This window comes from Diceros bicornis, chromosome 12 (assembly GCF_020826845.1).
Source record: "Diceros bicornis minor isolate mBicDic1 chromosome 12, mDicBic1.mat.cur, whole genome shotgun sequence".
In the NCBI taxonomy this organism is placed as follows: Eukaryota; Metazoa; Chordata; class Mammalia; order Perissodactyla; family Rhinocerotidae; genus Diceros; species Diceros bicornis.
The window spans coordinates 14,885,987-14,913,634 of record NC_080751.1 but is presented as its reverse complement, the minus strand read 5'-3'; the positions used below and the strand labels follow the sequence as shown (position 1 = coordinate 14,913,634).

The 27,648-nt window shown below is 47.1% G+C and overlaps 1 protein-coding gene and 1 pseudogene across 4 annotated transcripts; one reads left to right on the top strand and one right to left on the bottom strand.

Moving 5' to 3' along the window:
* Positions 1–5,100: 5,100 nt before the first annotated feature.
* LOC131411828 (formin-binding protein 1-like) lies at positions 5,101–7,702 on the top strand (annotated as a pseudogene).
* A 50-nt stretch (positions 7,703–7,752) lies between these two features.
* BOLA3 (bolA family member 3) lies at positions 7,753–25,258 on the bottom strand. Of its 4 annotated transcripts, none has more exons than XM_058550920.1 (4): positions 24,812–24,898; positions 22,454–22,577; positions 20,484–20,572; positions 7,753–8,712 (listed from the first exon to the last, which is right to left on the bottom strand). In XM_058550920.1, exons 1-4 carry the CDS (start codon positions 24,863–24,865, stop codon positions 8,539–8,541), a joined length of 441 nt encoding a protein of 146 aa, XP_058406903.1. In that variant the 5' UTR covers positions 24,866–24,898; the 3' UTR covers positions 7,753–8,538. The 4 variants fall into 4 exon arrangements, with proteins under 4 accessions (XP_058406903.1, XP_058406904.1, XP_058406906.1 ...); XM_058550921.1 differs by lacking the exons at positions 7,753–8,712; positions 24,812–24,898 and adding exons at positions 14,372–14,610; positions 25,050–25,258; XM_058550923.1 differs by lacking the exon at positions 7,753–8,712 and adding an exon at positions 14,372–14,610 and having other exon boundaries at positions 24,812–24,897.
* Between the last annotated feature and the right edge of the window lie 2,390 nt (positions 25,259–27,648).

Genomic DNA, 27,648 nt, shown 5'->3' with positions numbered 1-27,648 from the left:
TGGCTATTATGAACATTCACGTACAAGTTTTTTGTGTAGACATGTTTTCACTTCTCTTGGGTAAATACCCAGGGGTGGAATTGCTGGGTCGTATGGTAACACTATGTTTAACCATTTAAGAAACTGTCAGACTGTTTTCCAAAGCGGCTGCACCACCAGCATGTGTGAGGGTTCTGATTTCTCCACATTCTCTCCAAACTTGTTATTGTCCATGCTTTTCATAGTATTTATTTATTTTTTTTTTGGTGAGGAAGACTAGTCCTGAGCTAACATCCATTGCCAATCTTCCTCTTTTTTTTTTTTGTGAGGAAGATCAGCCCTGTACTAACATCTGCCAACCTTCCTCTTTTTTCACTGAGGAAGACTGGCCCTGGGCTAACATCCATGCCCATCTTCCTCCACTTTATATGGGACGCTCCCACAGCATGGCATGCCCCGGACCGCTGCAGTGGAGCGTGCACACCTAACCACTTGCACCACTGGGCCGTCCGCAATCTTCCTCTTTTTTCCTTGAGGAAGATTGTCCCTGAGCTAACATCTGTGCCCATCTTCCTCTATTTGTATATGGGATGCTGCCACAGCATGGCTTGATGAGTGGTGCGTAGGTCCATGCCCAGAATCGGAACCTGCAAACTCCGGGCCGCCAAAGGAGAGTGGGCGAACTTAACCACTATGCCACCGGGCCGGCCCCTGTCCATGTTTTTGAGTCTAACCATCCTAGTGGGTGTAAAGTGCTATCTCACTGCAGTTTTGGTATTCATTTTCTCAGTGGCTAATCTTGTTGAGAATATTTTCATGTGCTTTTTTCCCATTTGTATATCTTCTTTGGAGAAATATCTATTCAAATCTTTTGCCTATTTTTTAATTGGATTATTTGTCTTTATTGTTGAGTTGTATGAATTCTTTATATATGCTTTATTCTACTACTTGTGTGGTTACATTTTAACATTTAGATCTCTGATCTATTTGCATATTTTTCTTGTGTATGGTATAAGAAATGGGTCCAATTTTATCTTTTCCCAAGTAGTTCTTTAGTTGTCTCAACACCGTTAATAAAAAATGTCTATCTTTTCCCTGGTAATTTGAGATATCGCCTTATTTTATACTAAATTTCCACATTCTAGTCTTTCTATTCTGTTCCTCTGGTTGGTCTATTCATGTGCCAGTACCTCACAGTTTTAATAGTATAGTATATTTATCTTTATAGTATATATTAGTATTTAATATTAACATTTATAGCATATTTTAATATCTGGTAGGGCTAGTGTCCTCTCATTGCTCTTCTTTTTCAGGAGTCTCCTAGCTATTATTCCATGTTTATTTTTCTATATGAACTTTAGATTGAACTTGTCTAGTGCCAGAAAAAAAATACTTGTTGATACTTTTGACTCACACTAAATTTATAAATTAACTTAGCACTGACATTTTTATGCTATTGAATCCTTCTATCCAAGAACAAGTTTACATTTCCCATTTGTCCAAGTCTGCTTCTGTATCTTTTAGGATGCTTTGAAGTTTTCCTCATATAGGATTTTCACATTTCTTGTTGTTTCTTCCTAAATATATTATCTTTTTATGTTGCATTATAAATGGGGCTTTCTTTTTCATTTTATCTTCTAATTGGCTATTGGTTTTATATATGAAGCCTATTGATTTTTGCATTTTAATTTTATACATTGCTAGTTTACTGAATTCTTTTATTGTTTGAGTTAGCTTTAAAGTGGTTTTTTTGGGATTTGCAGATATGCTACATCAACTGCATATAGAGATAGTTTTACTTCTCTTCCAATTCTTATGCTCTAATTGTTTTCATGTCTAATTGCACTGGCTACTAATTCCAATGCAATGGTAAATAGTAGTAGAGACTATGGGATCTTTGCCTTGTTCCTGATCCCCATTAAGTTATATTTAGAACTGATATATATATATATATATATATATATATATATATATATATATATATATAGTTAAAAAACATCCACCAATTACTATTTTATTGGATGTTTTGATCAGGAATAGGTGTTAAATTTTGTCAAAGGCCTTTTCAGCATACCTGGAGAATATATGGTGAATTATAGTAATGGATTTCCAAATATGAACTATATCTGCTTTTTTTCACCTGTAACCCACTTGGTCATGAAGATTTATTTCCTTAATTGGCTATTGGGTTAGGAGTGCAATATTTTATTTAATTCTTAAGTGAGATTCATTTATAGTTTTCATTTTTGTGCTAGCTACATCAGATTTATATATTAATTTTGTACTTGCTTTACAAAAGGATTTGTCAGTTTTCCTTTTTTTTTTTTAGTTTCTGGAACAATTTATATAGTATTGGAACTATCTGGTATTTAAAGGTTTGATAGAATTCCCCTGTATATGGTGTATTTATTTGATAAATTTCTCTAATATTTTATGGAGATTGGTCTGTTAATGCTTTCTATCTCTACAGGGGCCAATTTTGGTAAATTGTATTTTCTTCTGAAATTATTCATTTTAATCTGTTTTGAAATTTGTTTGCATAAAGTTGTACAAAATAGCCTCATTTTTTTTGTGTGTGTGTGAGGAAGATCAGCCCTGAGCTAACATCCATGCTAATCCTCCTCTTTTTGCTGAGGAAGACTGGCTCTGAGCTAACATCCACTGCCAATCCTCCTCCTTTTTCCCCCCCAAAGCCCCAGTAGATAATTGTATGTCATAATTGCACATCCTTCTAGTTGCTGTATGTGGGACGTGGTCTCAGCATGGCCAGAGAAGCAGTGCGTTGGTGCGCACCCAGATCCAAACCCGGGCCGCCAGTAGCGGAGCGCTCGCACTTAACCGCTAAGCCACGGGGCCGGCCCGATTTTTTAATTTCCTCTGATCCAGTGGTTATTTCCCTATGCCGCTTCTTATTTTGTATTTTTGTGCTTTCTTCCCTTTTTTATTAGTTTAATTATTGGTTTGTGGATCCTGCTAATTTTTTCCAAAGAACCAGCATTTTTTTTTCAAAGAACCAGCATTTTGATTTATTATTTCGACTATCTTTTGTTTCCTACCTCATTAATTTATACTTTTATGCTTATTATTTCCTTCCTTGTACTTTCTTTTGATTAACTTTGTTGTTCTTTTTCTAGCTTTTTGAGGAAGCTAAAAATTTAAACAAAAGATAGCTATAGCTTGCCAGCTATTTTGGGGTAACGTTTTTTTTTTGTTTGTTTTTTTGCTTTTTAACTTCTATTCCACCTATGAATCCTAGAAACGAAGTTCATTCTAGAAGATTTCACTGAAAAATCTCCTTCCCAAATTAAGGTTGATGGTATCAATAAGTATACTTGTGAACATGAGCACTTGTTTCATATGGCAAATGTGTAGCATATGGACCACAGGAGCAGGCTATGCACCTGACGCTCCTCAGACATTGTCTCTACACAAGACTTTATGACTTTAAAATTTCAGTTAAAATTTTAAACATAAAATTTCAGATTGTTGACGTTATTTATCCCTGAAGTTAATTCTCTAATAATGGTAATTCCATTTCATGCTTAGCTTTGGCTTAACATTTATTTTGTCATATGGCCTGAATGTTTGGTCCACTTCTACCAGGAAGGGGGCAAGGAGGTTGGGGGCGGTACAGTATGGTTTAAGGGTAGCCAAGAGAGAAAGGAATTAGGAGGCAGGGGGAAGTTAGGCTTGAGGTGCCAGAGGGAAGACCCAGTGGTGCCCCAAGGGTTCTGTTACCACAGACGCTCTAGGACCGTCCATGCGCTGCCTGCCTTCTCATGTGAGAGGCCTCTTGGACCTCCAGGTTCCTCCCCAGGGTGCTGCAACACCAGGGCGCTGCATCCCCGGAACCGATTGGACTGCCTCTCCCGGGCGCTCCACCCCTGGGGCCGGGATCCAGGCTCCCCCCCGGAGCGCTCCATCCCTGGGCCTGGCGGGCGGCCTCCGTGGCGGCAGGGGGCGGCCTCTCGGCGGCGGCTCTTTGCTGGGTCCCGGGTCGCGAGCTTCCGGGGCATTGGCAGGCAACGTCCCTACCCCTCAGTCTTTCCCTTCCTGGGCCTGTGCGCACCTATTCTGGATGAATGCGCGTGTGTGCGCTTCTGGACTGGGGAAAATATCCTGGTCATTTACAAATTAATACACACGGGGCGCGGGGCGGGCCTTTTTGGTGAGGAGCGACCGGGAGGAGGGGCCGCTGAAGAGACCCAGGAGGAGGCAGCGGCCGCGGGGAGCCGCGCCCGCCGCGGGGAGCGCCGTTTCCAGCCCCCTGAACCGAGCTCCGGGATCAGTTTGACTTAGAAAAACATATACTGTAGGAAATTGGTATTCTTAAGAAATACATCACATTTGTCAGAGTAAGGACAGAGATTGACCTCGGCTATGCAACTCAGGAATCTTTTGAAGAAATACCAACCTAAAAAGAACTCGAAGGAGGAGGAAGAATACAGTTATACATTACCTAAAGCTTTCCTTTCCACCCTGTGAGTGAAAGGAGCGATCACGCCGGGCAGCATGAACTTGTCCTCGAGAACTTGACCTCATGGATCACTGTGGAGTTAGCCGGATATGTTCAAGACCTGAGCAGGAGTGGACATCGCACTTTCATGATGCACGGAAGGCACAACCACCAATAGATACTTGCTGGAAGCAACTTAAATGAGGTAAAAGACGATTTGAGCAAGATTGCAAAGAGACTTGACGGCGCACAGCAGCATTTTGAGAAAACGATGCTAACATGAATGTTTTAAAAAGTAGATGTTGGGGCCGGCTGGTGGCTAGTGGTTGAGTCCAGTGTGCTCTGCTTAGGAGACCTGGGGTTAGGATCCCCAGTGCAGACCTGCACCACTCATCAAGCCATGCTCTGGTGGCAACGCACATACAAAATAGAGGAGGATAGGCACAGATAGGCACAGATATTAGCTCAGGGCCACTCTTCCTCAAGCAAAAAGAGGAAGATTGGCAACAGGTGTTAGCTCAGGGCCAATCTTACACACAAAAAAACAAGTAGATGTTGAAAAGGCATGCCAACAAGCTCAAAAGTGGCACCAATGGCAGAGGACAGCAAAGCAGATTACTCATCAATTCTTCAAGAAATTTGACCATGAGCTGCGTTACTATTACCATCCTCATATTTCCAACATCTTTCAGAAAATACAAGAGATGGAGGAAAGGAGGATAGTGAGAAGTTGAGAATCAATAAAGACAGAGATTGATCCGCAGGTGATAGCAGTCAATGGGAAATGCTTGGATAGACTAGTAAAGGCAGCAGAATCAGTAATCTGAAAAATGTCAGAGCTGGTAATAGAAACTTTCAAGTCAGAGTTTGAGCCTGCTGGAGACATCTGAGGATGACACTCAGCCAATGAAGTGTACTGTGTCTGATAATAGTCTTTCAAATTCCAGAGAAGGTAAACCAGAGGTCAAATCTGATAGCAAATCCAAAGGAAAGTTATGGCTGCTCATAAACATAAATAAATCTTCCCAACAGAAAAGGGAGCTCATTGCTGGAAAGAGTTGATGATCTTCAAACCCAAAATTCACTGCTTCAAAAGGCTAAAGTGTAATGAGTGCAACACCAGAGAATTTCAGCAATCTTCTACCTCAACAAAGTAGGAAAAAGCTATAAAAGAAAGTCAATGAATTAAATAAAGAAGTCCAAATGGAGATGGATCAAAGAGACAACATAACAAAGATAAAGAATGACTATCTAAAGAATCCTCAAACCGGAGACACAGCCAGTTTGGGTCACAAAATAACAAAAGTCAGACAAAAATATAGAAAAACTGTGACTAGAGGCCCAGAAATTTTAAATCTGGCTGGCTGAGATTGAAGGCAGGCTCCCAGCACCAAGCGAACAGGCCTGAAAACAGAGTAGAATGTGCAGACGCCCAAAACCCCAAATCACTGTGCACAAGACTGGGAGAAGAGAGATGCCAGTTACCAAAAGAGCAAAGTCAGAAGAGCGAGGGGAAGGTTCTGGCCACGGATTTTAATAATGAATTTGGTAACAAAGAACCCCCTCCCACCATAGGGACTGGTATAGCTCTCTACATATTTGAAAGTCAAAATAAAAGAATCATTTCAGTAGTTGAAGCAGAAACATTGTATGTTATAGGGGGAAATGAAGGTGATTCTGCATTTGGAGAAATGAGGATGAAAAGGGTTACATTTCTACTTCATCTGTGAAAGTCTATTTGGACAAAAATGCCACAGGTCCTAAGGTGTATATTTAATATCACTTTAAAAACTTTTTAAAAAAAGAACTGGACTTGTTTCTCCCCACAGCTGGGGCTGTTACAGGCAGTTCTTCGAGAGACTGGGTGGATGGAGAGCAGCACAGTGTATATTTTCACATAGTCGCACAGTGGACTCGTAGGCATCATATGCCTGAATTTTCCTTGCCTAGTTTTGACTCTAGTCAAGTTTCTCTTGCTAAGATGACCTTTTACATTGAAAGCTGCCAACTGCCAATTTACCACTGTGTCATTTGAAATCTGATACACATTTCTTCTTTTGGCAACATCTACAAATGACAAAAAAGTTGGATTCTACCTTCTAACCATTACTTGTGAATCAAAAAGGATAGCATCATGGGCATGCAGAAGACTTCCACTCTCTTATTTATATACAGTGCCTGCCATAAATTAAAGTATACTAGAATGTTACATTTTATAACTTAATAAATTGAACTAGGCTAATTTGTTAAATTTTACTGTTATTCACTTAGAGGAAATCATGGACAAAATAAAATCTCACCCTTCTTGAGTAAAGAAGTAAAAATACTGGTACTAAACATTTGTATTTTTCCTTCAATAGGGTTAAGATTGTGGTTACTTCATCATGATTATTCTATCATGTCTATTTAATCCTAAATAATCAATTGAAATCTGGAAATCAGGAAAATCTGGTCAATTAATCTGTTGATTTTTACGTATGACATCAATTAGTCTTCTCTCCACCAAATTGACCCAGGAGATCAGATGTTTTTGTGCTGTACAGACATGCCTGTAGGCAAACAGTGCAGGTCTACTTCTCAGCCACCTTGGTTCTGTTTCATTTGGAGGTTTTGTGCTAAGAGGAGCTGTATTCAGCCCACACTCCCCTGGGCTGGCCTGTAACCACAATGCAGTGTGGCACTAACTACATTCACACACAGACAGAACTCAGCATAGTGCTTTACAAATGGTAGATTTTTTAAATCACTGGCATCTTTAAAACCCCAATTTGGAGTTTACTGGAATTTTTTAAAAGCGATAAATGTATAGGCTCACTTTACAAAATAATATGATTAACTTTAGCCAGAATAAAATTAAATTTTCTCACCATCTTTAAAAATCTGGCCACATAGGATTTGCATTCTTAAATTGGCAGTGACGCAGAAGGATGGATAGTGAAACTGGTCACATGCATAGACAGCTACCAAATCCAGTATTTAATCCTTCTCAGGAAGGAGATCTACCCAGAGACCACAGAGAACCAGCTATAAATGGGTCAGAAGGAAGGCGTCAGGTTGAGACATTCTTTTTTTTTTCCTTTGAAAAATATGTATTCATGGGCGAGCAGGGTAGTGGTTATGTTCACGTGTTCCACTTTAGCGGCCTGGGGTTCACAGTTTCAGATGCCGGGCGCAGACCTACACACTGCTCATCAAGCCATGCTGTGGCAGTGTCCCACATACAAAATAGAGAAGGATTGGCACAGATGTTAGCTCAGGGCCAATCTTCCTCACCAAAAAAAAAAAGAAAGAAAGAAAAGAAAGAGGAAGGAAGGAAGGAAGGAAGAAAAAAGGAAAATATTTATTCATATCCTTCCTACTTTTAGACAGGAAAGTTAGCTTCTTGCCTCTACATTACAGGCTCATTTCTTAAGCTCAAATCAGAGGATCAGAAAATGGCAGGAGGGACTCACGCTCCTTGCTCTTCTGGATGGCCCATGTTTCAAGGTTCCAGCAGTGTGTTAGTTTATATTTTACAAGGGCTACCGAAGTGAAATGGAGTGGACTTTATTTAATGACAGTCTGACTTACCACTACATAATTTTTAAAATTTTATAATTAAAATTTCTTTTGAATTATTATGCCTTTACTGACACAATATTGGTAAAGCTGCTTATCTTGATCCAGACTTCTTCAGGGGAATTGTTTCAGTTCTCCTTTTTAAGTATTGTAGAAAATCAGCTGACCCTTAAACCATGAGGATGTGTTTTAATGAGCCATGAATACCTCCCCCCACTTCAGCACCAGCAGATTACCAGCTTTAGGCATTTAACCAAACGAATGGGAGACTGCAGATATTAAAATCTGACCTTCCAAATCAGATGATGAGCTCCATGCCAAACTGTTAACTACTGGAGAAAGCAAAGGAAACCCTGAAAAAGCCAAATAGGGCAAGTCACCCTTAGCTTCTAAAAAGCCTGCCTTGAAAAACATCCTGTTCTTTGAAGTTTTTTTTTTCTTTAGAGTTGTGCAAATTTGGTTCAAAAAATAGCTCAACTGGTTTGTATAAAGCAAGGGGGTGGGTGTGTGCATATATTTATGATCATTATTTTAAGTTGTATGCCTCAGCACTGAGAACAGATGAAGACAGGACATTGACTAAACAGTACAAGACATTTTGTAGTTTCGGTTCCTCTAGTCAATGCCTGAAGGGTTAGAAACAGTACTGAAATAATTTCCAAAGCATCAGGAATTTCCATTTCCACCCAACGCAGTCTTTGTTTTCTTCCAGCAGGTCTCTGTTAAAGAAAAGAAGGAAAATTTCAGCTTGTGTATAAAGTTTTCCATCTTATTTTAGAGAGACACTTCCGGGTTAATAACGTGAGTGTACAAGCCCCTCCCCCCGACCTTGTTTATTCCACCAACCTCTCTGCAGACAATGTCCTCCTTTAAACCCATCCTGTTTGGGGGAAGCAGCTACTTCCTGATGTCCATCGCTCAAGGCAGTGGTTTTATTCTTAATAATGCCGGTGGGCTTTTTTGGTGCCATGTCTAAGATGCGATTAATTTGCCAAAATGTTTAGACTAGAGTAACTTTCAATTGGTCACCTGGATTGTGACTTCTTTTGTGGTTTGTTTTTGTTTTTCAAATTGCTTTCTGTCAAACACATCTATAATTCCCCCACGGAAAATATTTGTATGTACTGCTATCTAAAAACTAAAGGGTCATCAAAAACAAGGAAATTCTGAGAAACTGTGATGACCAAGAGGAGCCTAAGGAGACACGACAATTAAATGTATCGTGGTGTCTTGGAGGGGGTACCTGGGGAAGACATTAGGGAAAAATTAAGGGAATCTGAATAAACTGTGGGCTTTAATGTGTAATAATGTATCAGTATTGGTTCAATAATTGTAACAAATGTACCATTCTTGTGTAAGCTGTTAAAATAGGGGATACTGGGTGTGGGGTAGAAGGGAAACTCTGTACCATCTTCTCAATATTTCTGTAAATCTAAAACTGTTATAAAACTGTTATAAAAATAGTTATAAAAACTTTTTAAAACATTTTTTAAAAAAAGCTAAAGTGATTACTTGAACTTCAGTTGTTTTAACTTTTTACACTTTTATCCGTTTGTTTAACTGGTTATTCTGCTCCCAGATGGCCCTTTTGTTTGTATAACTGCTGGGGAGGCCAAGGCTCTTACACTCATGGTTTGGCGGCCTGCTGGATGCTACACATGAGACCATTATAGGCCCTTGGGTTCTGAATAAATTGTGTTTGAATAAAGGTCAGCATGATTGTTTCTTTTCATTCCAATTCTAAAAGAAAACAATCTGTTTGTCTGGCATCTTTTAGCTGTACCCTCTTATCTGCCTCTCTAATAAACATTTATCTCAAAAAAAATTAAAGTGCATAAATGGTCTTTTTTTTTTTTTGAGGAAGATCGGCTCTGAGCTAACATCTGCCAACCCTCCTCTTTTTGCTGAGGAAGACTGGCCCTGGGCTAACATCCATGCCCATCTTCCTCCACTTTATATGGGACGTCTGCCACAGCATGGCCTAACAAGCAGTGCGTTGGTGCGCGCCCAGGATCGGAACCTGCGAACCCTGGGCCGCCACAGCAGAGCAGGCGTTCTTAACCGCTTGCACTACCAGGCAGGCCCTGCATAAATGTTCTTTTAAATTCGCAGTGACTGGGTATCTTATTACAACCTAAGAAATGAGAGCAATTCCCTGGAATGAGGTGCCGAGCGATAGAATTAATTCTACCAGCATTATCAGAGCAAATGCAAATACAAAAGATGTCAAAAGTCGGCTTGGTGGGCAAGGAGTTGAGACGCCCTCCAGCGGGTCCCGGTAGAGACTTGTAAGATGCGCGCAGTGTGGCTTGGGGTTCTTTAGGCTGCACTAAGAAGGCCAACTCTGCCTACTCAAGCCAAGGGTTTCTGATTTATGGCGACGTCTTAGAGTCGTCTGGAGGAAGCGCAGGGTAGGATTGCGGTGGGCGGTGGCTGGAAGCAGGGCTCAAGGCTGTGCGGACCTGGGGTGGGGGCTTGGGGGGCGTGGGGTGGGCGGGCTCTGCTCCAGGTGCTCCCGGGGAAATGGTTGCAGCTGGTAGAGGCCTGGTTCAGTTACCCTTGGATCCTGCAGGCTGGATTCACCCAGGTCAGATCGGGGGCCTGTGCCTGGCTCTGGTTGCATTGGCGCTCTCCTGCCGGCCGTTTACCCTGTGGAATTAGGGGCGTGGGGGCAGCTCCCCAAGATGGGTAGGGGATAGAGGTGAGCAGGCAAACCGACAGGCAGCAGCTCCCTGGAGGGAAGAGGGGGTGGGCTGGCCCGGAGAGAAGCAGTGGGCAGGGCAGGCCTCCCAGAGGTGTGGAGCAGGATAGGAGGACTAGGTGGAGGGGGTCCTGATTCCTGGGGCTCTAAGGAGTCCAGGAGGTTCACTTCCAGCCTACCTGTAACTCAACTACCTGGTCTCCCATATGTCCACTCTCCACTGCTCACTAGCCGGCCTCAGACCTGGGAGGGACCCACGTATAGGCATTTTTAAATACCCCAGCTAGTTCTAATTTGCAGCCAGATTGAGAATCACTCTCTCTTATTATAGTATCAGCTTCCTCTTAATCTCAGACTTGCCAATGTCCAGCATGACATCTCCAGGCGCTTGTTTCAACTTCTGCTTCTCCTTGATCAATTCCCTCCATATTTCCTGGTTTGAATGCCCAGAATGTTTGCCCAGAGCTTTCCACCAGCCATGAGCTGTCCTGGGGTCATTTACTCATCCTTTCCAGTTTTGATTCCCAAGAAAGTGAATTGGATCCGGTGACTTCTTGCCACTGCGACTGTCTAGGTGGGGCTTTGTGGCCCCAGATTCCCTCCCATGTTGCAGGCCAGCTTGTCCCATGACTGCTAGTTGACGGGTCCAATCAGGGGAAGAGGGGCACTACAGAACCTATGGAACAAAATGGGCCACGGAGGGCTGTGGACCAGGCAGTGTCCTTTAGATTGACCTGCCCAGTCAGCAAGTGCCGACATCAGGACGCCTTGGATTTTCCCCTGGAAAACTCTACACTATTCTTAAAAGGACACTTGGCTCAGAAAATGTGTCATCTTAATTCAGCAGTTTCCACAAGTAGCACTTAATCAAAAAGCTAGGAGTGGCTGTATCAGACGCAATATTATACTCTGGCAACTCTAAGATTAAACCATTTCTTCTTCTTTTTTAACCACCTAAAAAGAAACCCTATGACTCCTCTCCCAACGTTCCGTTTAATTGGGGGAAGAGCTGCTGCGGGGCAGGGGGCAGGGTGTTTGTGTGAGCTACTTTAAAAAGTTCTTGTTGCCAGATTTGGGAGCAGACACGTGGAAGTGGGAGGATTGACACATTTCACTGGGCCTGAAGAGTCCTGTGGGGTGAAGCAGAGGGAAGAGTCTGCTTTTCTCTGGTGACCCCAGACTCCTAGGAGGCCTGCCACATCACCTTTTCCTCCAGTGGAGAACAGCTGTTTTGTCCCAGCCTCTTCTTTAGAGAAAAGAACCCCTACTGCTTTTGGCAACTGTTCCTCCCTCCACTCCAAACCGGAGTCCAGAGAGAGGCTGCGGCGTACATGACTCCTGATCACCTAGTCCAGGGTGGCTCCTGATTTAAGAGGGGTTGATGAGAGGCCTTCCCTGGCATACTTTGAACTGGAACTTGGAAGGAAAGTCTGCCCTTCTCATGGCCTGGACATTAAGATATAAAAATTAAGAGCTGCTGGCAGTATAGTCACTGCTCTATGGTGGAAACCAATCCAGAGTGAGAGATAATAAAGCTGATTTGCAGAGAGAGGCAGACAGGAGATGCAGAGAAGACCTGGTGGCGTTGGTGACATTTAGCTATACCCATCTCTTCTGCAGTTTGGCTGTGAACTGCCCCAGTGTCTTCCCAGTAATGCTCAAGTGATCAGTTATCTATTGCTACATAAAAATTTACCCCAAAACCTAGTGGCTTAAAGCAACAAACATTTATTATCTCACAGTTTCTCTTGGTCAGGAATTGGGGAGTAGCTTAGCTGAATAGTTCTGGCTTAGGTTGCAGTCAAAACATCAGCTGGGGCTACAGTTTTCTGAAGGCTTGACTGTGACTGTGACTTGGAAGGATCCACTTCCAAGATGGCTCACCCACATGGCTCTTGGCTTGGCAGAAGGCTCAGTTCTCTGCTGGCATTTGGCAGGCCTGTTTCATTGCCTGCTGGTAAGAAGCCTCAGTTCCTCCCATGGGCCTCTCCACAGGCTGCTTGAGTGTCCTCACAACATGGTGGCTACCTTCCCTAGAGAGAGGAATCCAAGAGAGAGCAAGGAGGAGGCCACAGTGCCTTCTATGACCTAGTTCTGAGGCTGCACATTGTCACTTCCACCTTATTCTGTCCTTTAGACGCAGATCACTATGTTCAGTTCACCCTCAAGAGGACAACTAGGCTCCACGTTCAGTTCACCCTCAAGAGAACGAAATTAGGCTCCACACAAGTAATCAACATGCATCTAATTCTGTGGTCTCTCTGTTCTCACTGACCACTGCCTTCTTCTGGCTTCTGGGACTCTAGTCTTAGGTGTTTTCTCACTACATCACCTAAAAGCTGGCCTCTCGGGGTGTCTAGCTCTTTCAGAGGTGTCTCAGGCCCTCAGGAGTTCGTTTTATCCTGTCTTCTCAGCTCTGACACAATTGAGTGACTCTATTCCACGTAAAAGGCAGTTCTGCCCTGGCAGGACACCAAGCCCTGCCCTCCCACCGTAGAGATAGAGAATATTTTTAAACCAAAAAATGGGGACACAGTATGTGAACAGAGTATGTAAAACTTGTGCTGCTCCAAAAGTCTAGGGCCCAAGGTTGTTTTACCTACATACTCTTATTTCCTAGGAAGGTAGGAGGGGCCTTCAGAACCGACAGTGACCACTGATTTCCCTGGTGGTCAGTTACATGCAAGACAAAGGAGGAGTTTGAGGAAAGAGTGGATGGTCAAGCTGCCGTCACCAGTGACTGGGATGCTGAGGACTGAGAGCAGCAGTGGATCTCTCAGAAAGCTGTCCAGGAGGGAGTGGGGGCAGGAGGGCAGGAGCCACTGTGAGGGGTGGGCAGGTGAACCCAGCAGGGCTCTGGGTTGCAAGCAACAGACACTGACCAGGCTGATGTGAGCAGAGAAGAATTTTGTGAAAGGATATGAAGGCAATGACAGAATTTTGGGAAACACTGGTGAACCAGCTTCTGAAAATGGGCAGGAATAGGAAGCTCTGAGCCAGAGCAAATTACCCTGCAGACCCAGACACTGGGACCACTGCCATGGACTCCAGAGACAGCAGCTTGTAACACCAACTCTGCCACCGCCACCACCCAGAACACTGGACACTGCTGCCACTGCTGCCAGAATGGATGCACCACTGCCCCTGCTTCTTGGCGTCACTTGCTCCCAATTCAAAGTGCAGGGCAGACCTGTCTGGCTGAGTCTAGATTGGCTTGTCCGTTATTTGCAGGGGAGCTAGGAAAGCAAGCCTTTTCAGCTTCTGACGGGTGAGGTGGAGCCCACCTCCCACCAAGATGCAAAGGGTAGGGGAGGACTCTTCAAACATAGGAAAAAGATCCTGATCCAGGCAGCCCCAAATCCTTAGAGTCCACTCCAGGGAGTCAGAAACTGAGCATCCAAGATCTTTCTTGTGGAGGGGAAGAGAAAGAGAGTGGTAAACTTAGGAGACAGTAAAACTAAAGGATCTTTTCTTTTCTTTTTGGTAAGATTCAGGGGCCTGAGCAGTTTCAGGGAGGAGAAACAAGAAAGTCACTTAACAGGACAAAAGTAGCTGGCACTCCATTCTGCCTCTGTTGCAGCAGGACAGAACTGTCCAAAGATGAGACCACTCTGGACAAAAGGACATTGCTTCTGAAACAAAGGAACTAGAAGCATGATTAACGACTCTGTAAAAGCTTCAGCTGTCTGTTGCCTTTAATTAACATCTAAATAGATAACATATTCTTCTATAATTATAATATGGAAATGTCTATGAACAAAATAGATAACTTTTTTGGCAAACGCCTAGGAAAGAATGGTCAAGTTCATCCAAGGTTTTAAGCAGCAGCATCTATGCAGCCAGGGCGTGGTCAGTGTTTGGGGATGGAGGTAAATATCCGCAATCCGTGCATTCCTTTGATTTCTTCTTTTAGTGCCTAAGCAAGTAAAAGAGCATCATCACTTATTTTGTATTTGACATTGATTACATAAGTCTCAATGAGAGTATTTTTATACAGTCTGTATCTGTAGGAGGCTTTGCACATGCTTTCTTTAAGCAATTTTTCATGTTTTTGGAAAACAATTTTTTATTTTTTGAATCAGTATCTAACCTGGCTCAAAAATCAAAAGGCATACAGTGACATCTCCCTCCCACACCTGTCCTCCATCCCTCAGTTTCCACCTTCACCTCCCAATAGAGAACTGTGGTTAGTTTCTTGTGTGTCTTTGCAAGGATTTAAAAATGCATATTCAAGCTAATATGCATTTTTAAAACGCCAATGTTAGCATTTCAACCACATTGTTCTACACTTTGCTTTTCCCCTTCACCATCCGAGAGCTTTCCACATCAGGCATGAAGAGCGCCCTCGTTCTTGTTGGCATCAGCATAGTTTTCCATTATATGGATGTATCATAACTTTTCAGCCTGTTCCCCAACGATGAAGTTTTAGGCTGTTTCCTGTGTTTTGTTATTTTGAGCAATGAATAATTGTTCTTTAAAACCACACCAATTAGCACAAATTCCCAATTTTACTTTAGATCAGGAAGTAAAGCCATAAAGTAATTATGAGACTTGTTTAAGGCTACAAACAGTGTCAGGGCACAAATCTGAACGAGCCACAGTCCAATCGATATTGATTACTTCCCTGCAGTGCTGGGAGAACAGCTGCAGGACCTGACGGAGGCTGGGCCCACTGGAGTTTATCATCAGTGCTGAGGAGGTGTCCAAGTCCTTTTATTTGAGGCCTGAGCCTGGCCATCATAGTGGGGTGCACGTTTCTTCTCCAGCCTGTCCAGCAATCTCCCTTCTCCCGGGGAACAGCTCCTTTCCACTTTAATCGCACACTTCTAGAGGGACTACCAACTGGCCTGGTATTGAGGTAGCTATGTGCCCCTGCCCTAGCCTGATTGGTCCAGGGGTGGCATGTGACCCAAACTGGGCCAATCAGAATCTCCCCTGGAATTTTTCAGTGTGGAGCCTTGTCTCTTGGGTCACTACTGGAATACTGGCAGTTAGAGGTGGTTGGGGGCCATGATCCCCACCAAAAGAGAAAGCCCATCTCCAGTAGGAGAAAATGAAGCCAACACACAGAGAGAAGCCGAAAGCTCAGAGAGAGAGAATATGAAAGACAGCAAGCAGATGAATTTGTTTAAGACCTTGAATCTAAATCTGCCAGAAACCAGATAATTTCATTACATGGGCCCTTTGTTTGCTGATGCTAGTTTTAGCTTGGTCTCTGTCACTTACAACAAAAAGAATCCTAACACATGCAGTCAGGTTTACAGAGTCAGAAGGATCCTTAGGAACAATCTCGTCCTATCTCCTTATTCGATAAAACAGAAACAGAGCTTATCCCTTGTCTGAAGTCAGCAAGCAAGTGAGGAGCAGAATCAGGACCTGAACCCAGGTATCCTGATGTCCTGGCCGCTCCTGGGTTCCCTCAGTTTCCTGTCCAGCCCTGATGCCAGAGCTGCTGTGTGTTGGGAGCCAATGAGCTGCCCTACCATCTCCATATTCACAGACAAGCCCCCTCAACTCTGCAGACAAGCAGAAGCGCCTCTGGAAAAGGCCTCATGTCATTGCTGGGGGAAGGGTGCACAGCCCCCTGGGCCACATGCTCTCTGCTTCCTGCAGGTCTGGAATGCTCCCTAGAGGCTGTCCCTGGGCCACAACCAGCCTCCCCTCCGTAAAGCCTCCATAGCTAGGTGAGGCCCCAGCCACACCTTCACAGTGAGAGGCCCTGACCCCTCATGCCCTGCACACTTACCCTTCCCAATGCCTTCTCCCGGCTCTCTTGCAGCCCTCTGAGGGCTCCTCAACACACGTCACTGTATCTTACAGCTACAGAGGGCCTTAGGCATCACCTAGGTCACTTTATAGTTGAGGAAACTAAGGCTTGGTAGGGAAGTGACTTGGCCATAGTCCCACAGTTTATAAGGTGTAGCTTGGGCAAACATTTTTCAGCACCTGCTATGCCCACAGCATTATGCTGGGCGCTGGGGACACAGATGAAAAAGGCATGGGAAAATGATGAGAGAGGTAGGAGAGTAACACAAGTCCACAAAAAATGGACTCAGCGCAGAGAGTGATGGGCGCTGCAGGAATACAAGCCAGCTCGGGACTGCTGTGGGTGTGCACAGGAGGGAGCGTTTGTGTGCACTGGCTGTCCATGGAGGAGGCAGCCCAGGAGCTGGAAAGCCGGGAGTGTAACGGGCAGAGAGGGACAGGGCACTGGGCCCAGGAGAGCACGGTGAGGGAAAGTTGGGAATCTGCCGCAATTTACCAGGAAAAGCCTGGTCTTGAGTCAGGCATATGTAGGGGAAGATGGAGGCAGACCTCACAGAGGATCGGAAATCCCAGGCTAGGAGGTAGGACTGGACTCTGTGGGGGGGGCCCACTGAAGGGCTCTCAGCAGGGGAGACACGGGCAGAGGCACCCTTAGGGGAGGGTGATGGGCAGCAGACAGGAAAGAGGTCAGAGAAGGGGAGAGGGCAACTGCTATGTAGCAAATGCCTTCCCTGTGCCGGCACGAGGCTGGACTCATGTGGTCAGTCCCTCGGGTGATCTTTGCCAACGAGGAAACTGAGGCTCAGATCCCACTGGGAAGCCAAGAGCCAAGATGGAACCAGCTCTGTCCAACACAAAAAAGGGAACTGAGGCTCACTCTCCTCCCTATAGCTGCCCCCCAGGATGGGAATAGGATGGGTGGGGGAAGGGGTCCTGGGAGAAGAAGAACACCTGTCATCCTGGCATCCCTGGGGCCTGGCCCAAAGCAAATGCCAGGGACTCTTTCAGAAGAGAAGGCTGCTGAACCATGGGAGCTGGGAGAGGCCGAGCCACAAGTCGGCAGGGTCCCAGAGGAACGGCGAGTTCACTCCTGAGGGTAGAGCAGGTGTGAGCTGTGAAGGCAGGGCGCCCCGTCCCGGGGGAATCAGGCAGGGACTGTCTCATGAGAAGCAGTTTCCAGCATCAGATGGGCCAGGGGGCCTTTTCAGGGCCTTTTGGGCCTGACAGTCTTGGTCACTAGGGTGATTCAACAAGATCAAGGAGGAAAGTTTCACCCCGGCCCAGGACCACCAGGCACCTCGCCCCCCGCTGTCACTCACTCTGGAAGAAACCACTTACTCGGCAACCATGGGGCTGGGGATACCTTCTCCTCTACTCCCCTTCCAGCTCTGCCTCCTCCTACGGGAATGCCTGTCAGAGCCTTGATTCCCACACCTTTGAAAGACATACAGCCAACTCCAGGTCCAGCTCAGACCCCTACAGGCCGACAGACTTGTTCTTTTTTTTGTGAGGAAGATCAGCCCTGAGCTAACATCCATGCCAATCCCCCTCCTTTTGCTGAGGAAGACTGTCTGTGCCCATCCTCCTCCACTTTATATGGAACGCGGCCACAGCACGGCCAGACAAGCGGCGTGTTGGTGCGCGCCCCGGATCTGAACCCAGGCCGCCAGCAGCGGAGTGCACGCACTTAACCGCTATGCCACGGGGCCGGCCCCTGGACAGGCTTGTTCTTAAAGACGTTTTGTTTCACTCCTCCCACATGTCTCTATCCCAGCCAACACCCACAAACATAATCACCTGAAGTGCCCGTGACCACATCGTGCCCTGAGACACGCATGACAGCCCAACAGCTTGCTGTGGCTGACGAGGGCCTGTGCTCAAGCTGAAGGCCAGGCTGGGATTGCCCTTCCTTTCCTGCCAACCTGCTCCGGCGGCTGTGGGCGCCTGCCTGTGACCTGCGTCCCCTCCTCCACCAAAGCAGTGCTCGGCTGGGCAAGGTGGCTGCGGTGGTGACTGGGCTGTAGCTGCTGCAGGTTAAAGTGCACCAAAGCCAGGACAGGAATTCTCTGAAAGGGAACTCCTGTCAGGCACCGAACATTTCATTTCTCTGTGAGCCAGTAACCAGGCCCAGGCCAGCTCCGCGTACGCTCTACAGACTCCACAAACACTGGCTGAGCTCCTTCAGGTGCCAGGCCCTTTGTTAGGTGTGGGCGACGTGGTAGTGCATAAGACAGACCCGGACCACCTGCATGGGCTTGGCTCTCTAGGGCGACAACAGACAAGTGAGCAGGGCTCTCCTGCTAGGACGGTGCCGGGGAAGTACACACTCTGTAGGGGGCCAAGAGGAAACCCTGAACCCCCAAGGATGCAGGTGACATCCCCCAAACTGAGGGAATCGCTGCCCTCCCCTCTGGACTTGGTGCAGGTTGCTCCCGGTGTTGTAGATGACGATGGTGATGGTGATGGCAGCTGACATTTCCTGAGGGCCTACTCTGTGTCAAGCACTGCTCTCAGTGCTCCACGTGTACTTTGTCACTTAGCCTCAAAACAGCTCTATGAGGCAAGTCCTGTCACTCTCCCCAGTAACAGACTAGGAAATTGAGGCACAGGGAGGTTGAGTTAACTTGCTCAGGTCACACAGCTAGAAAGTAGAGAGGCTGGATTTGAAATGTCGGCAGTCGGACTCCAGAACCTACATCTTTTACCACTTGTAACTGTGGCTTCAGGCCAGGGGATGTGCTCAAATTAACAGCACCCCTGGAAGTCCAGTTGCACTAGGCGACCTGAGTAGTTTTGGGAACAAAACCCAAAGTCCCACTGGTTGGGGATGATCTGGGCCAGTCAGGTCTTCCCTGTCTAGTCTTCTACCTTGGCTCCGATTCCTGAGACCATGTGGGGCTGGAAGAGCTCTGGAGGAGTGACATGGTTGCTGTTCCACCCCAAACCGCCCAGGCTGACACACCAGCATGCCTCAGGGCGGTAGCTGCCCACCTCCACGTGAAGGGCTGGCTCCATGAGGAATCCAAAGATGGACCCAGAAGGGAACCAGCCCACAAAGAGCTGACAGGGCTAAAGGACAGATGGCGGGGACGTAAGTATCCAGGACCCACGGCAGAAAACGCTGGAGTCAGAGGGTGGAGGGTATTCATTCCCTGCCAGGCAGGTAGAGGCAGCATTTGAGCTGGGTGGAGTAGGGGCGGAGGAGAACCCAGGCAGGAGGTCCAATATGGACAAAAGTCCAGATGCACAGAGAGACCCATGGGAAGGGGCCAGAGGGAGGGTGCATAAGGAGAGGGGTGGGAAAAGGCCTGGAATAGTAGTCTGGGACTGAACTTGAACGTCAGAGGGGCCACAGAGGAACTCTCATGACCAGAGCTGTGCTTTACAAAAGTTAAACTAGTTCACAATGTGCAAGACATTCCAGAATGATGTCAAACACACCTGCTGAAGGGAGCAACGTTATAGACACAGACCCAAGGGTTAAAGGCTGGTATAATTTCCAATAAAATGAGTAAATTCCAAGTAAAATGAGCATGGATAATGAATAAACTGGGCCTCATTCTGGTTAAATCTGATGTTTTAGACTCCTAATGTCCTGTCACTGGGTCTGGGGCAGCTGGAACAATTCTCAGTCAGGTTGTGCCTCAATTTACCTATCAATAAAGAAGTCCTAAAGAGAGGCTAAAAAAAATCTTCGACTCTACAAAAACATGTATCTTTAGTATTCCTATGTTTACAAACACTATTCACTATGTACCAATAACACTAAACATTGGTAGAATTATTTAAAGAAATGCAAAATAACTATTGGTTGACTTGTTTTCAATTTTGAAGAAAATTCACATTTGCCCACAATTTGATTCCAGATAGTCCCAGATTACAGTTTTCTCAGGTCCTGAGCCCTGTTCGCGTGACTGTGGTATTGCATTATTCTTTCCTAGATGGTAAAATACCATCCCCACTCGGCAGGCCCTTTCGGATGCTGGAGACCAGTGGCAAAGGAGCGCAGTCGCTACTACTGACCTGATTCACCATCCTGTGCTGCTGGACAGTTCTCTTCTCCTTAAATTCTTCTGACTCGATTTGGATTTCATACATTGCCCCACAGCCTCCTGAAATAAACACGATTTGGAAGTTTCAATGATTCAGTTACAGCAGCCACAGTCCCGAATGTCCTTGAAGTACCACACGATCCAAAGACAGTCTGAATATTATTATTCAACAGAAAGTTGCTAGATTGTTAGAAAAAGATCATGGCTTACAATTTGACCCCATCTGCCTCCAGCAGGCTGCCTACATCCAAAATGTGCTCTTCCTTTTGCAAGGCAGCTGCACTCCCAAGGATGATTACTTGTGGGGAAGGGGAGATAAGGCAGGAAGCATGGAAAACCCAGGAGATGTAGGTTTCCCTTGTATTTCCTTTTATTAAGCCAACAAATGCCATGGAAGAGGGTGGGAGGGACTGAATATCAGTGTCCCACCTTCCAAAGGACCAGCAATTGGTATTTTTAAAAGTGCAAAAATACACTAAAATTTGAGTTGAAAACCGTATGTAAATATCCAAAAGAAAAGGAACGAGGAAGTGTGAGAGAGACAGGGAGACAGCATTACAATAAACACTGCAGACATGCTGGTCATGGAGCTGCAGCGGCTCTCTCCAGCACCTCTTACTCTACAAGCAGCACTGAGCGGACCATCCTGGGCTTCCGCAGGGAGGGAATCGCTTTCTGGTGAAGCTCTCGAGGCAGAGCTTGTGTGGACCCATCCACTCCCTGCCCAAGCTTTGTCTCTGGCTGATGACTGATGATAAAACATGCTGCTCTAGCATGAAACAAGGTAGGCAAGAAAGAAAATGTTCCCTGTGCTGTTAACACCAGGCCACTGTATGAGAATTGCAATTTACACAATAGGCTTGGCTGTGCTTCTCTGATGTGCTCTAGGAGTCCAAGCTTTGGTTAAACCAGAGTTCCCGGCCTTGATTCCCTTTAGGCCCTCTGTCCAGCTCTGGGCAGAACCAGAATCAAGGTCAAGTTCTAGCTCTACCCTACCTGGGCCTGGGGCAGGAGCAGGACTGGTGTCATCAAGGCCTCAGCATTGCCCTGGGACCTTCGCAGAGCGCCCACTCAACCTATCATTCCAATGGATCTTTAGATTGATTAATTTTCTATAGTTTCCAGAACAAAAACTACTTTCTAAACTTTCTCCCAATCCTTGTAAATGTTATGTTCTCAGAGAAGCCAGTGAGCCATCACAGCAATGCAGAGATGCAAAGACTGCACCTGGGTGTGGGAAGATTCAGGTCAACGCCTATCTTGCTGCCCATGGCCAGCTGTTCCACGTGTGTCTGGAGAAAGGCCCTCTCTTCCCCGTCCTGGGTGCCAAAGTTGATTCCTGCTCCTAACACACAGCCAGCCTGAACTTCTGAGGTGCCAGCGGCCATCAGGGCCTGGCTGGGGCTGGTGACTGGGCTCAGGACAGTCTGCCCTGGGTCCTGGTTCTGATTCTGGTTCTGCTGCCTCCTCCCTGTGAGGGGCGGGGCAGGTTCTTTGGCCAATTTGGGCTCATCTCCTTGTGGGAAAACCGAGGCAGTTACTTTCCTCAAAAGGACAAAGTCTCTGGGGGTTGGCTCCAGCTCTAACATCCCAGGATGTCAGAAGAATGTGGGGAAGTTAAAGTAAGGCCTTTCTCGAAGTCAAATTAAAGACTGTGGCCCTCAGCACTGAGGTGACTGAGAGGGACCTCATCCAAGTTGGGCCAGGCTGATGATGAGTCCTTCCAGCTGGGCCTAGTCCCCACACACAGTTTCCCTCCAATGATTCGGCATCCCCACCTCCACCCCCTCAGGTGGGAGAGGCCGAGTTCCATCCGTCCAAAAGCCACACATGTTGAGAAGCCCCTGAAGGCAAGTTCCCTCAGCTAAGCCCCCCTGCCCTCTGCCCCTTAGAGGGCAAAATGCTCCCAAACTCCATGGGAAAGACGAGAGAAAACCTCACCTGAAATGTCGGTGACTTTGATCACAGTAGCTTGAGGAAATTTAGCTTTGAGAATTTGGGTCACTTTGCGCTCCCCCTCAGTCTGTGAGGCAAACATCCGCTGGGCACAGTGGAGAAGAGGAAGCTGCCACAGAACAGAGAAGAGTCATGGCAGAGCAAGATGATGTGCCCCCAGGCCAGGCTGGGCTACCGTGCACGCCCCAGCCATTCCCCTGCAAGGCAGCACCCCCCGCCCTCACCAGCTTGGCCATGGGCTAAGTCAGAGGGGCTGCATAGCGTCATGTCCATTTAAGCACCCCAGGATGCAGAATAAACTTTTTTGGGGAGTGGAGTGTAAATAACTTACTTTGCCTCTAGAGACAAGGCCCCAAACCTAATTCAATAGGTGTTTAACTCCCCATGATGATGCTGTGAGAGAGACACTATCATGATGACAGTTTTACAGGTGAGGAAACTTAGGCACTAAGTAATGTGCCCAAGGCTGGATCTGTTAGTAACAGAGCCAGGAGAGGTAGGGCAGTCTGCCTCAGACATGCCCTGCTAGGCCAGCGTGCCCCTGACCTAGCACTGGTGCAGCCAAATGCCACCCACCCTTTAGGCCTGCTTAACATTCCACACTCTCTCCAGTGGGATATGACCTTGTGACCTACTGCTCAATAAGCCAGCTACCCTTTGCAGCATGTACTAATTCTCACTGGGGAGAGGAAGCAGAATTCTGTTAAATGACCAAGAGGAACATTTTTAGATTATTTACCCAGCCACAACACTCCCTCCTCCCCCAGTGGCTACCATAGGGAGCCAGTGCTTCTGATGGGAACGTGTCTCAATCCTTAGGGGTGAAGGGGCAGAAAACCAGGTGGGCAACCCCCTGACTGGGTTGAGCACATGCTGAGAAGGGAGAGTGAAAATAGAGCATGGCAGGCCTTGAACATCAGGCTAAAGATTTTGGACTTCATTAGACAAAGTAACCTGGTGCCAAAGTTATGTGCAGGAAACAGTGCCATTTGAAACTAGTCAGGAAAGATGCCCAGATAGGAGGCATTACAAAGGGAGCAGCACCAGGTGTGGGGCCTGGCTGGAGGGAGAGGGGAGAACACTAGAGCTGTTCATCGAGTGCTGGTGCTGAAGGTACCATCCCTTCGCCCTCAGTCCTGCCCATCCGCAGGCCTTTCTTGACGGCCCAAAACAGGGTCTTATGTCACAGAATCTCAGAGCACCTTCTTTAAAACGACTTGTACACTTGCTCTTTCACCAACCAGTCTCAAAGGCCAAGACTGAGTCTGTCCTGTTACTGCAGCCCTCCAGAGCTGAGCCCAGGGCAGGTGGATGGATGGATGAATGAATGAATGAGCAGGGGAAGAAATGATTCAGGGCATGCCTACTGGGCACCTGCAAAGACATCTCGATTCTGGCAGGCAGCTGAAATGCAGGTCAGGAGAAAGATCTGAACTTAGCCTGCCTGAGTACTGTGTAGAGGGACAGAAACTTGATGTTGTGGGCCTGGGTAAGACTCGGGGGTGGGGGTGGGGGTGGGGTGGAGCCTCTTCTGAGGACAGTGCTTTGGGGGACAAAGGCAGAGGGTAACCAGGAGGCAGGCAGAAGTGGTCATCACTAAAGGGTGAGGGTGGATAGCCCTGCAGATTCCTTGGGAGAAGGCTTCCTTTTATCTCAGCAGATCTGTGGGCAGCGGCCCTTAAACCAGCAATCTACTGACAAAATCCCCAGATACCCACCCTCCACGCTGAAAGTCACCAGTAGAACTGCTCAAGGGAGGCAGGTCCGAGACCAGCAGGAGAGACGGAAGAATGTGAGAGGAAAGTAAAAGTGGATGAAGTGAGGCAAAGGATGAAACCAGAAAGAGGGAGAGAAAATTAGGAGAGCGCGTGGTGAGTGCCCTCTGCTGGGCTTCTACTCTGGGTGTGCGGGATTTGGGGAGGGTCAAGGTCATAGAGGCAGGGCGGACGTTTCCAGAGCCCTGACCTTCCGCAGTCCTCGGCGTGGCACCCACGCCGTGACTCCGGGCTATGACTCCTATGGCTGCGGCTAAGAAAACCAACGTTGCTTTTCCGTGCCCGCTGTACTACGACTGTTCATGTGTCTGTTCCCCTCGCCCCAACCTCCACCCGGCTCGGAAGCTCCCCACAGCGCGCTCCGGGGCCTGACATTTCTCCGAAAGCCGGTTGCCGGGGCCCACTGAATGGACGAATCAATGAATGAATGAAAGAAAGGAAGGGGAGGCCCCCAGGCCCCGCGCGGAGCCCTCGGGGAGCCGGTCTTCGAGCCCCGGCAGCAGCCGGCCCCGCGGCCCCTCCGCAGCTCCCGCCCCGGGAGACCAGCCCGGCCCCCGCCCGCTCTCACCCCGCGGATCCCGCGGAGCAGAGGCGCTGCCGCGGCCGGGCTCCACGCCGCCATGCCCGGCCGACGCGGCCCGCCGCCCCAGGTCGCCGTGTCGCCCGAAAGGCAAGGAGCCCAGGACCGAGAGTCGCCGCCGTGGGCGAGGCCGCCCCCTGCCGCCCGGAGGCCGCGAGCCGCCCGGCCCCGCCCAGCCCCGGCCCTGTCGGCGCCCGGGGCCGCGCCACCCCGGAGGCTGCCGCACCGTCAGCTCAGCGTCGCGTCCTCCGCGCTCGCTCGCGCCGCGCTGCTCCAGCCTTCCCCGGCCTCGTTCCACGAGCAGGTCCTTCCTCCTCAGCCTGAAACACATCAGAGGGTCTCTGCCCTCCATGCTGACTTTCCCTTATCCCGATGCCCCTCGTGCCCTAGGTGAAACTTCTCCATTCCCACTTCCCACCACTGGCAACCTCGTGGTTCCAAACTGAGGAGTGTGGGAGTTCTCCCTCCAGAAGGGGGCCGGGGAAGAATTTCAAGCAGGGAAGTCGTTTTCAGGTTTGCCTTTTAGAACGATCAGTCTGGCTCCTGCGGGGAGCAGGGACTGCTGAAATCGGAGCAGAGGACAGAAGTTCCGAGGCTACTGCAAAGGTCCTGGTGAGACTTGTGGCCTGACCTAGAGGCGCGACAGCAGGGACAGGAAGAGTGGAGTGAGACTCCTGGGAGGTGAATGGAACGAGGGACTCCCAAGTTTCTGGCTTGGACAGTGAAATGGGAGGGGGGAGGTTGGGCTGAACGGGGCCGACAAAGTCAGCTTTGGATTTGCCTGAATTTAAGGTGCCTGCAGGACACGGCCCAGCAGAGTCGTAGGCTGGAGCCACAGACCGAGGAACCCTGAGAATGCAGTGGAAGCTGACACCATGAGGGATGGGTAAGATTGTCAGCAAACCTGCCCTACCTCTGGGGAACTTCAGACAGATGTCAAGGCCAAAATCCAGCCAAACCCTTGCCCTCTCTTAGCTGTATTTGTTTGCAGCATGTGGTCTGGTATACCGGGCAGGACCTACCAGCTCCTTTTGCTACTGCATTCTGGCCTCTGCGATCAGTATGTTCAACCTTGCACTTGGATGGTAGGACAGACCTACAGTTGTTCTTTAAAGTGATCAGCTAAAAATGTGCTCATTCATTCCAGTATTGAGTGACTCCTATGTTTGGCCCTCGTAATTTTTTCTTTGGATTAGTGTAATAGCCCCTCTCACATTTTTCGCCTGATTGCTTAAAAATTATGGTTGGTGTGATTAGGGATAATTTGCCAACTTTTAATTTCTCTTCACTGATGCAATTAACTGCCCAAAATATTTTTTCCAGCAGTGTAGTACTGACAGGCCCTTTGCTACTCAAACCACAGGGTTCAGATGAGGGAGACCCATCCCCAGCTCTAGGAGTAGTCACATGACCCAAGTCTCACCAATCAAAGGGATTGGCTTATGGTTGGGCACAGGATCTCAGCCAGACCAGTGAGAGTGGGTCCAGGGACTTTCTGGAACTAAGGAAAAGAAATGATCATTTGCAAATAGACTGCTAAAATGGTAGAAAGCCTACTGCTGGTGGCCATCTTTGCAATCATGTGGGCACCGCCACTTTATAAACGAAACAGCCACAGAAAGCAGGGCTGCGAGGGGATGGATGTTTGACAGTTGTGCAACTGGAAACAAGCAGCAACCAAATGAGCACTGAAGTCATTTTAGCTGGGTTTGTCACTTATAACTAACAGACTTAAACTCACTGATTTGTATTTGCAGAATTCTTCCTTCCTTCCTTTTTTGAAAAATCAGTACTTTGCTTATCTCCTATTTTCCTCTTCCCTATAATTTAATGATTGCTCACATTATCTGCTATTTTGGACTGTCACTCTGCCCTAGTATCCTCCCCTTACCCTCAGTTTCCACACTGCTGTCAGAGCCATCTGAAATGAAAACCTGTCCATTATTTGCTTATTTAAATTCCTTCAGACTCCCCATCACCTACAGGCAAAAACCCATCTTCTTTCATAGGATCTAACCCCTACCTACCTGTCCAACTGAAATCCACCCTTCACTGCTTGTACCTCCCTGTACAAAGTATGCTGCAAGTATGGTTATGCAGTTACTCATATTTTAAGCCAGTTCAAGCCTTGTCTTCTCCAGGGAGCCACCTCTGACTGCCCCACAGTATACTAAGGGCCCACAGCTCGTGCATAACTTTTACGGGATGGATGGCCCTTTAGAACTTGCAATCTATGTATGTGTCTGTTTTTACCACTGGTCTGCAAGCTCCATGACAGGATCTAGCTTTAATCATCTATGTCAACGGCCCAGCATGGCATGGGACAAAAAGTGCATGTACTGTGATTACTGAACAGAACTGACAGTGGTTTTGCAATTCTAGTTCCACAGTGTGACTCTGAAGCTTTTTAGAAAAGGATTTGCAGAACAATCTCACCAATCTTGGGCTTCCAAATTAGCTTCAATTTAACAGTTTGAGTATAATTTTTTTATGATAGAAACAAAGTAAAAACAGTTTTACTTTGTTATGATTAAAAGTGTAATGCCTTTAGTCCCAATCCCTTCGGCATTTTACTTCTTTGCTTTAACTTGACATTCTCTTACCTTCACTTTATTGGTCCTTGCTTACTCCCAGCTTTCACACTTATAATCTTTCCATCTGAGCTACTGCAGGAAACTCCTTAGGTAGGATCTCTTTGGATGCATTTCCTTTTTGACCTCATTGGGGTGATTTTTAATTGCAGTCATTTTATTTTCTAGAGCCTCCTAGCACTGTTGAGCACACAGAATTTTTACAAATACAACCCAGAGAAGCAGAGACTTAAC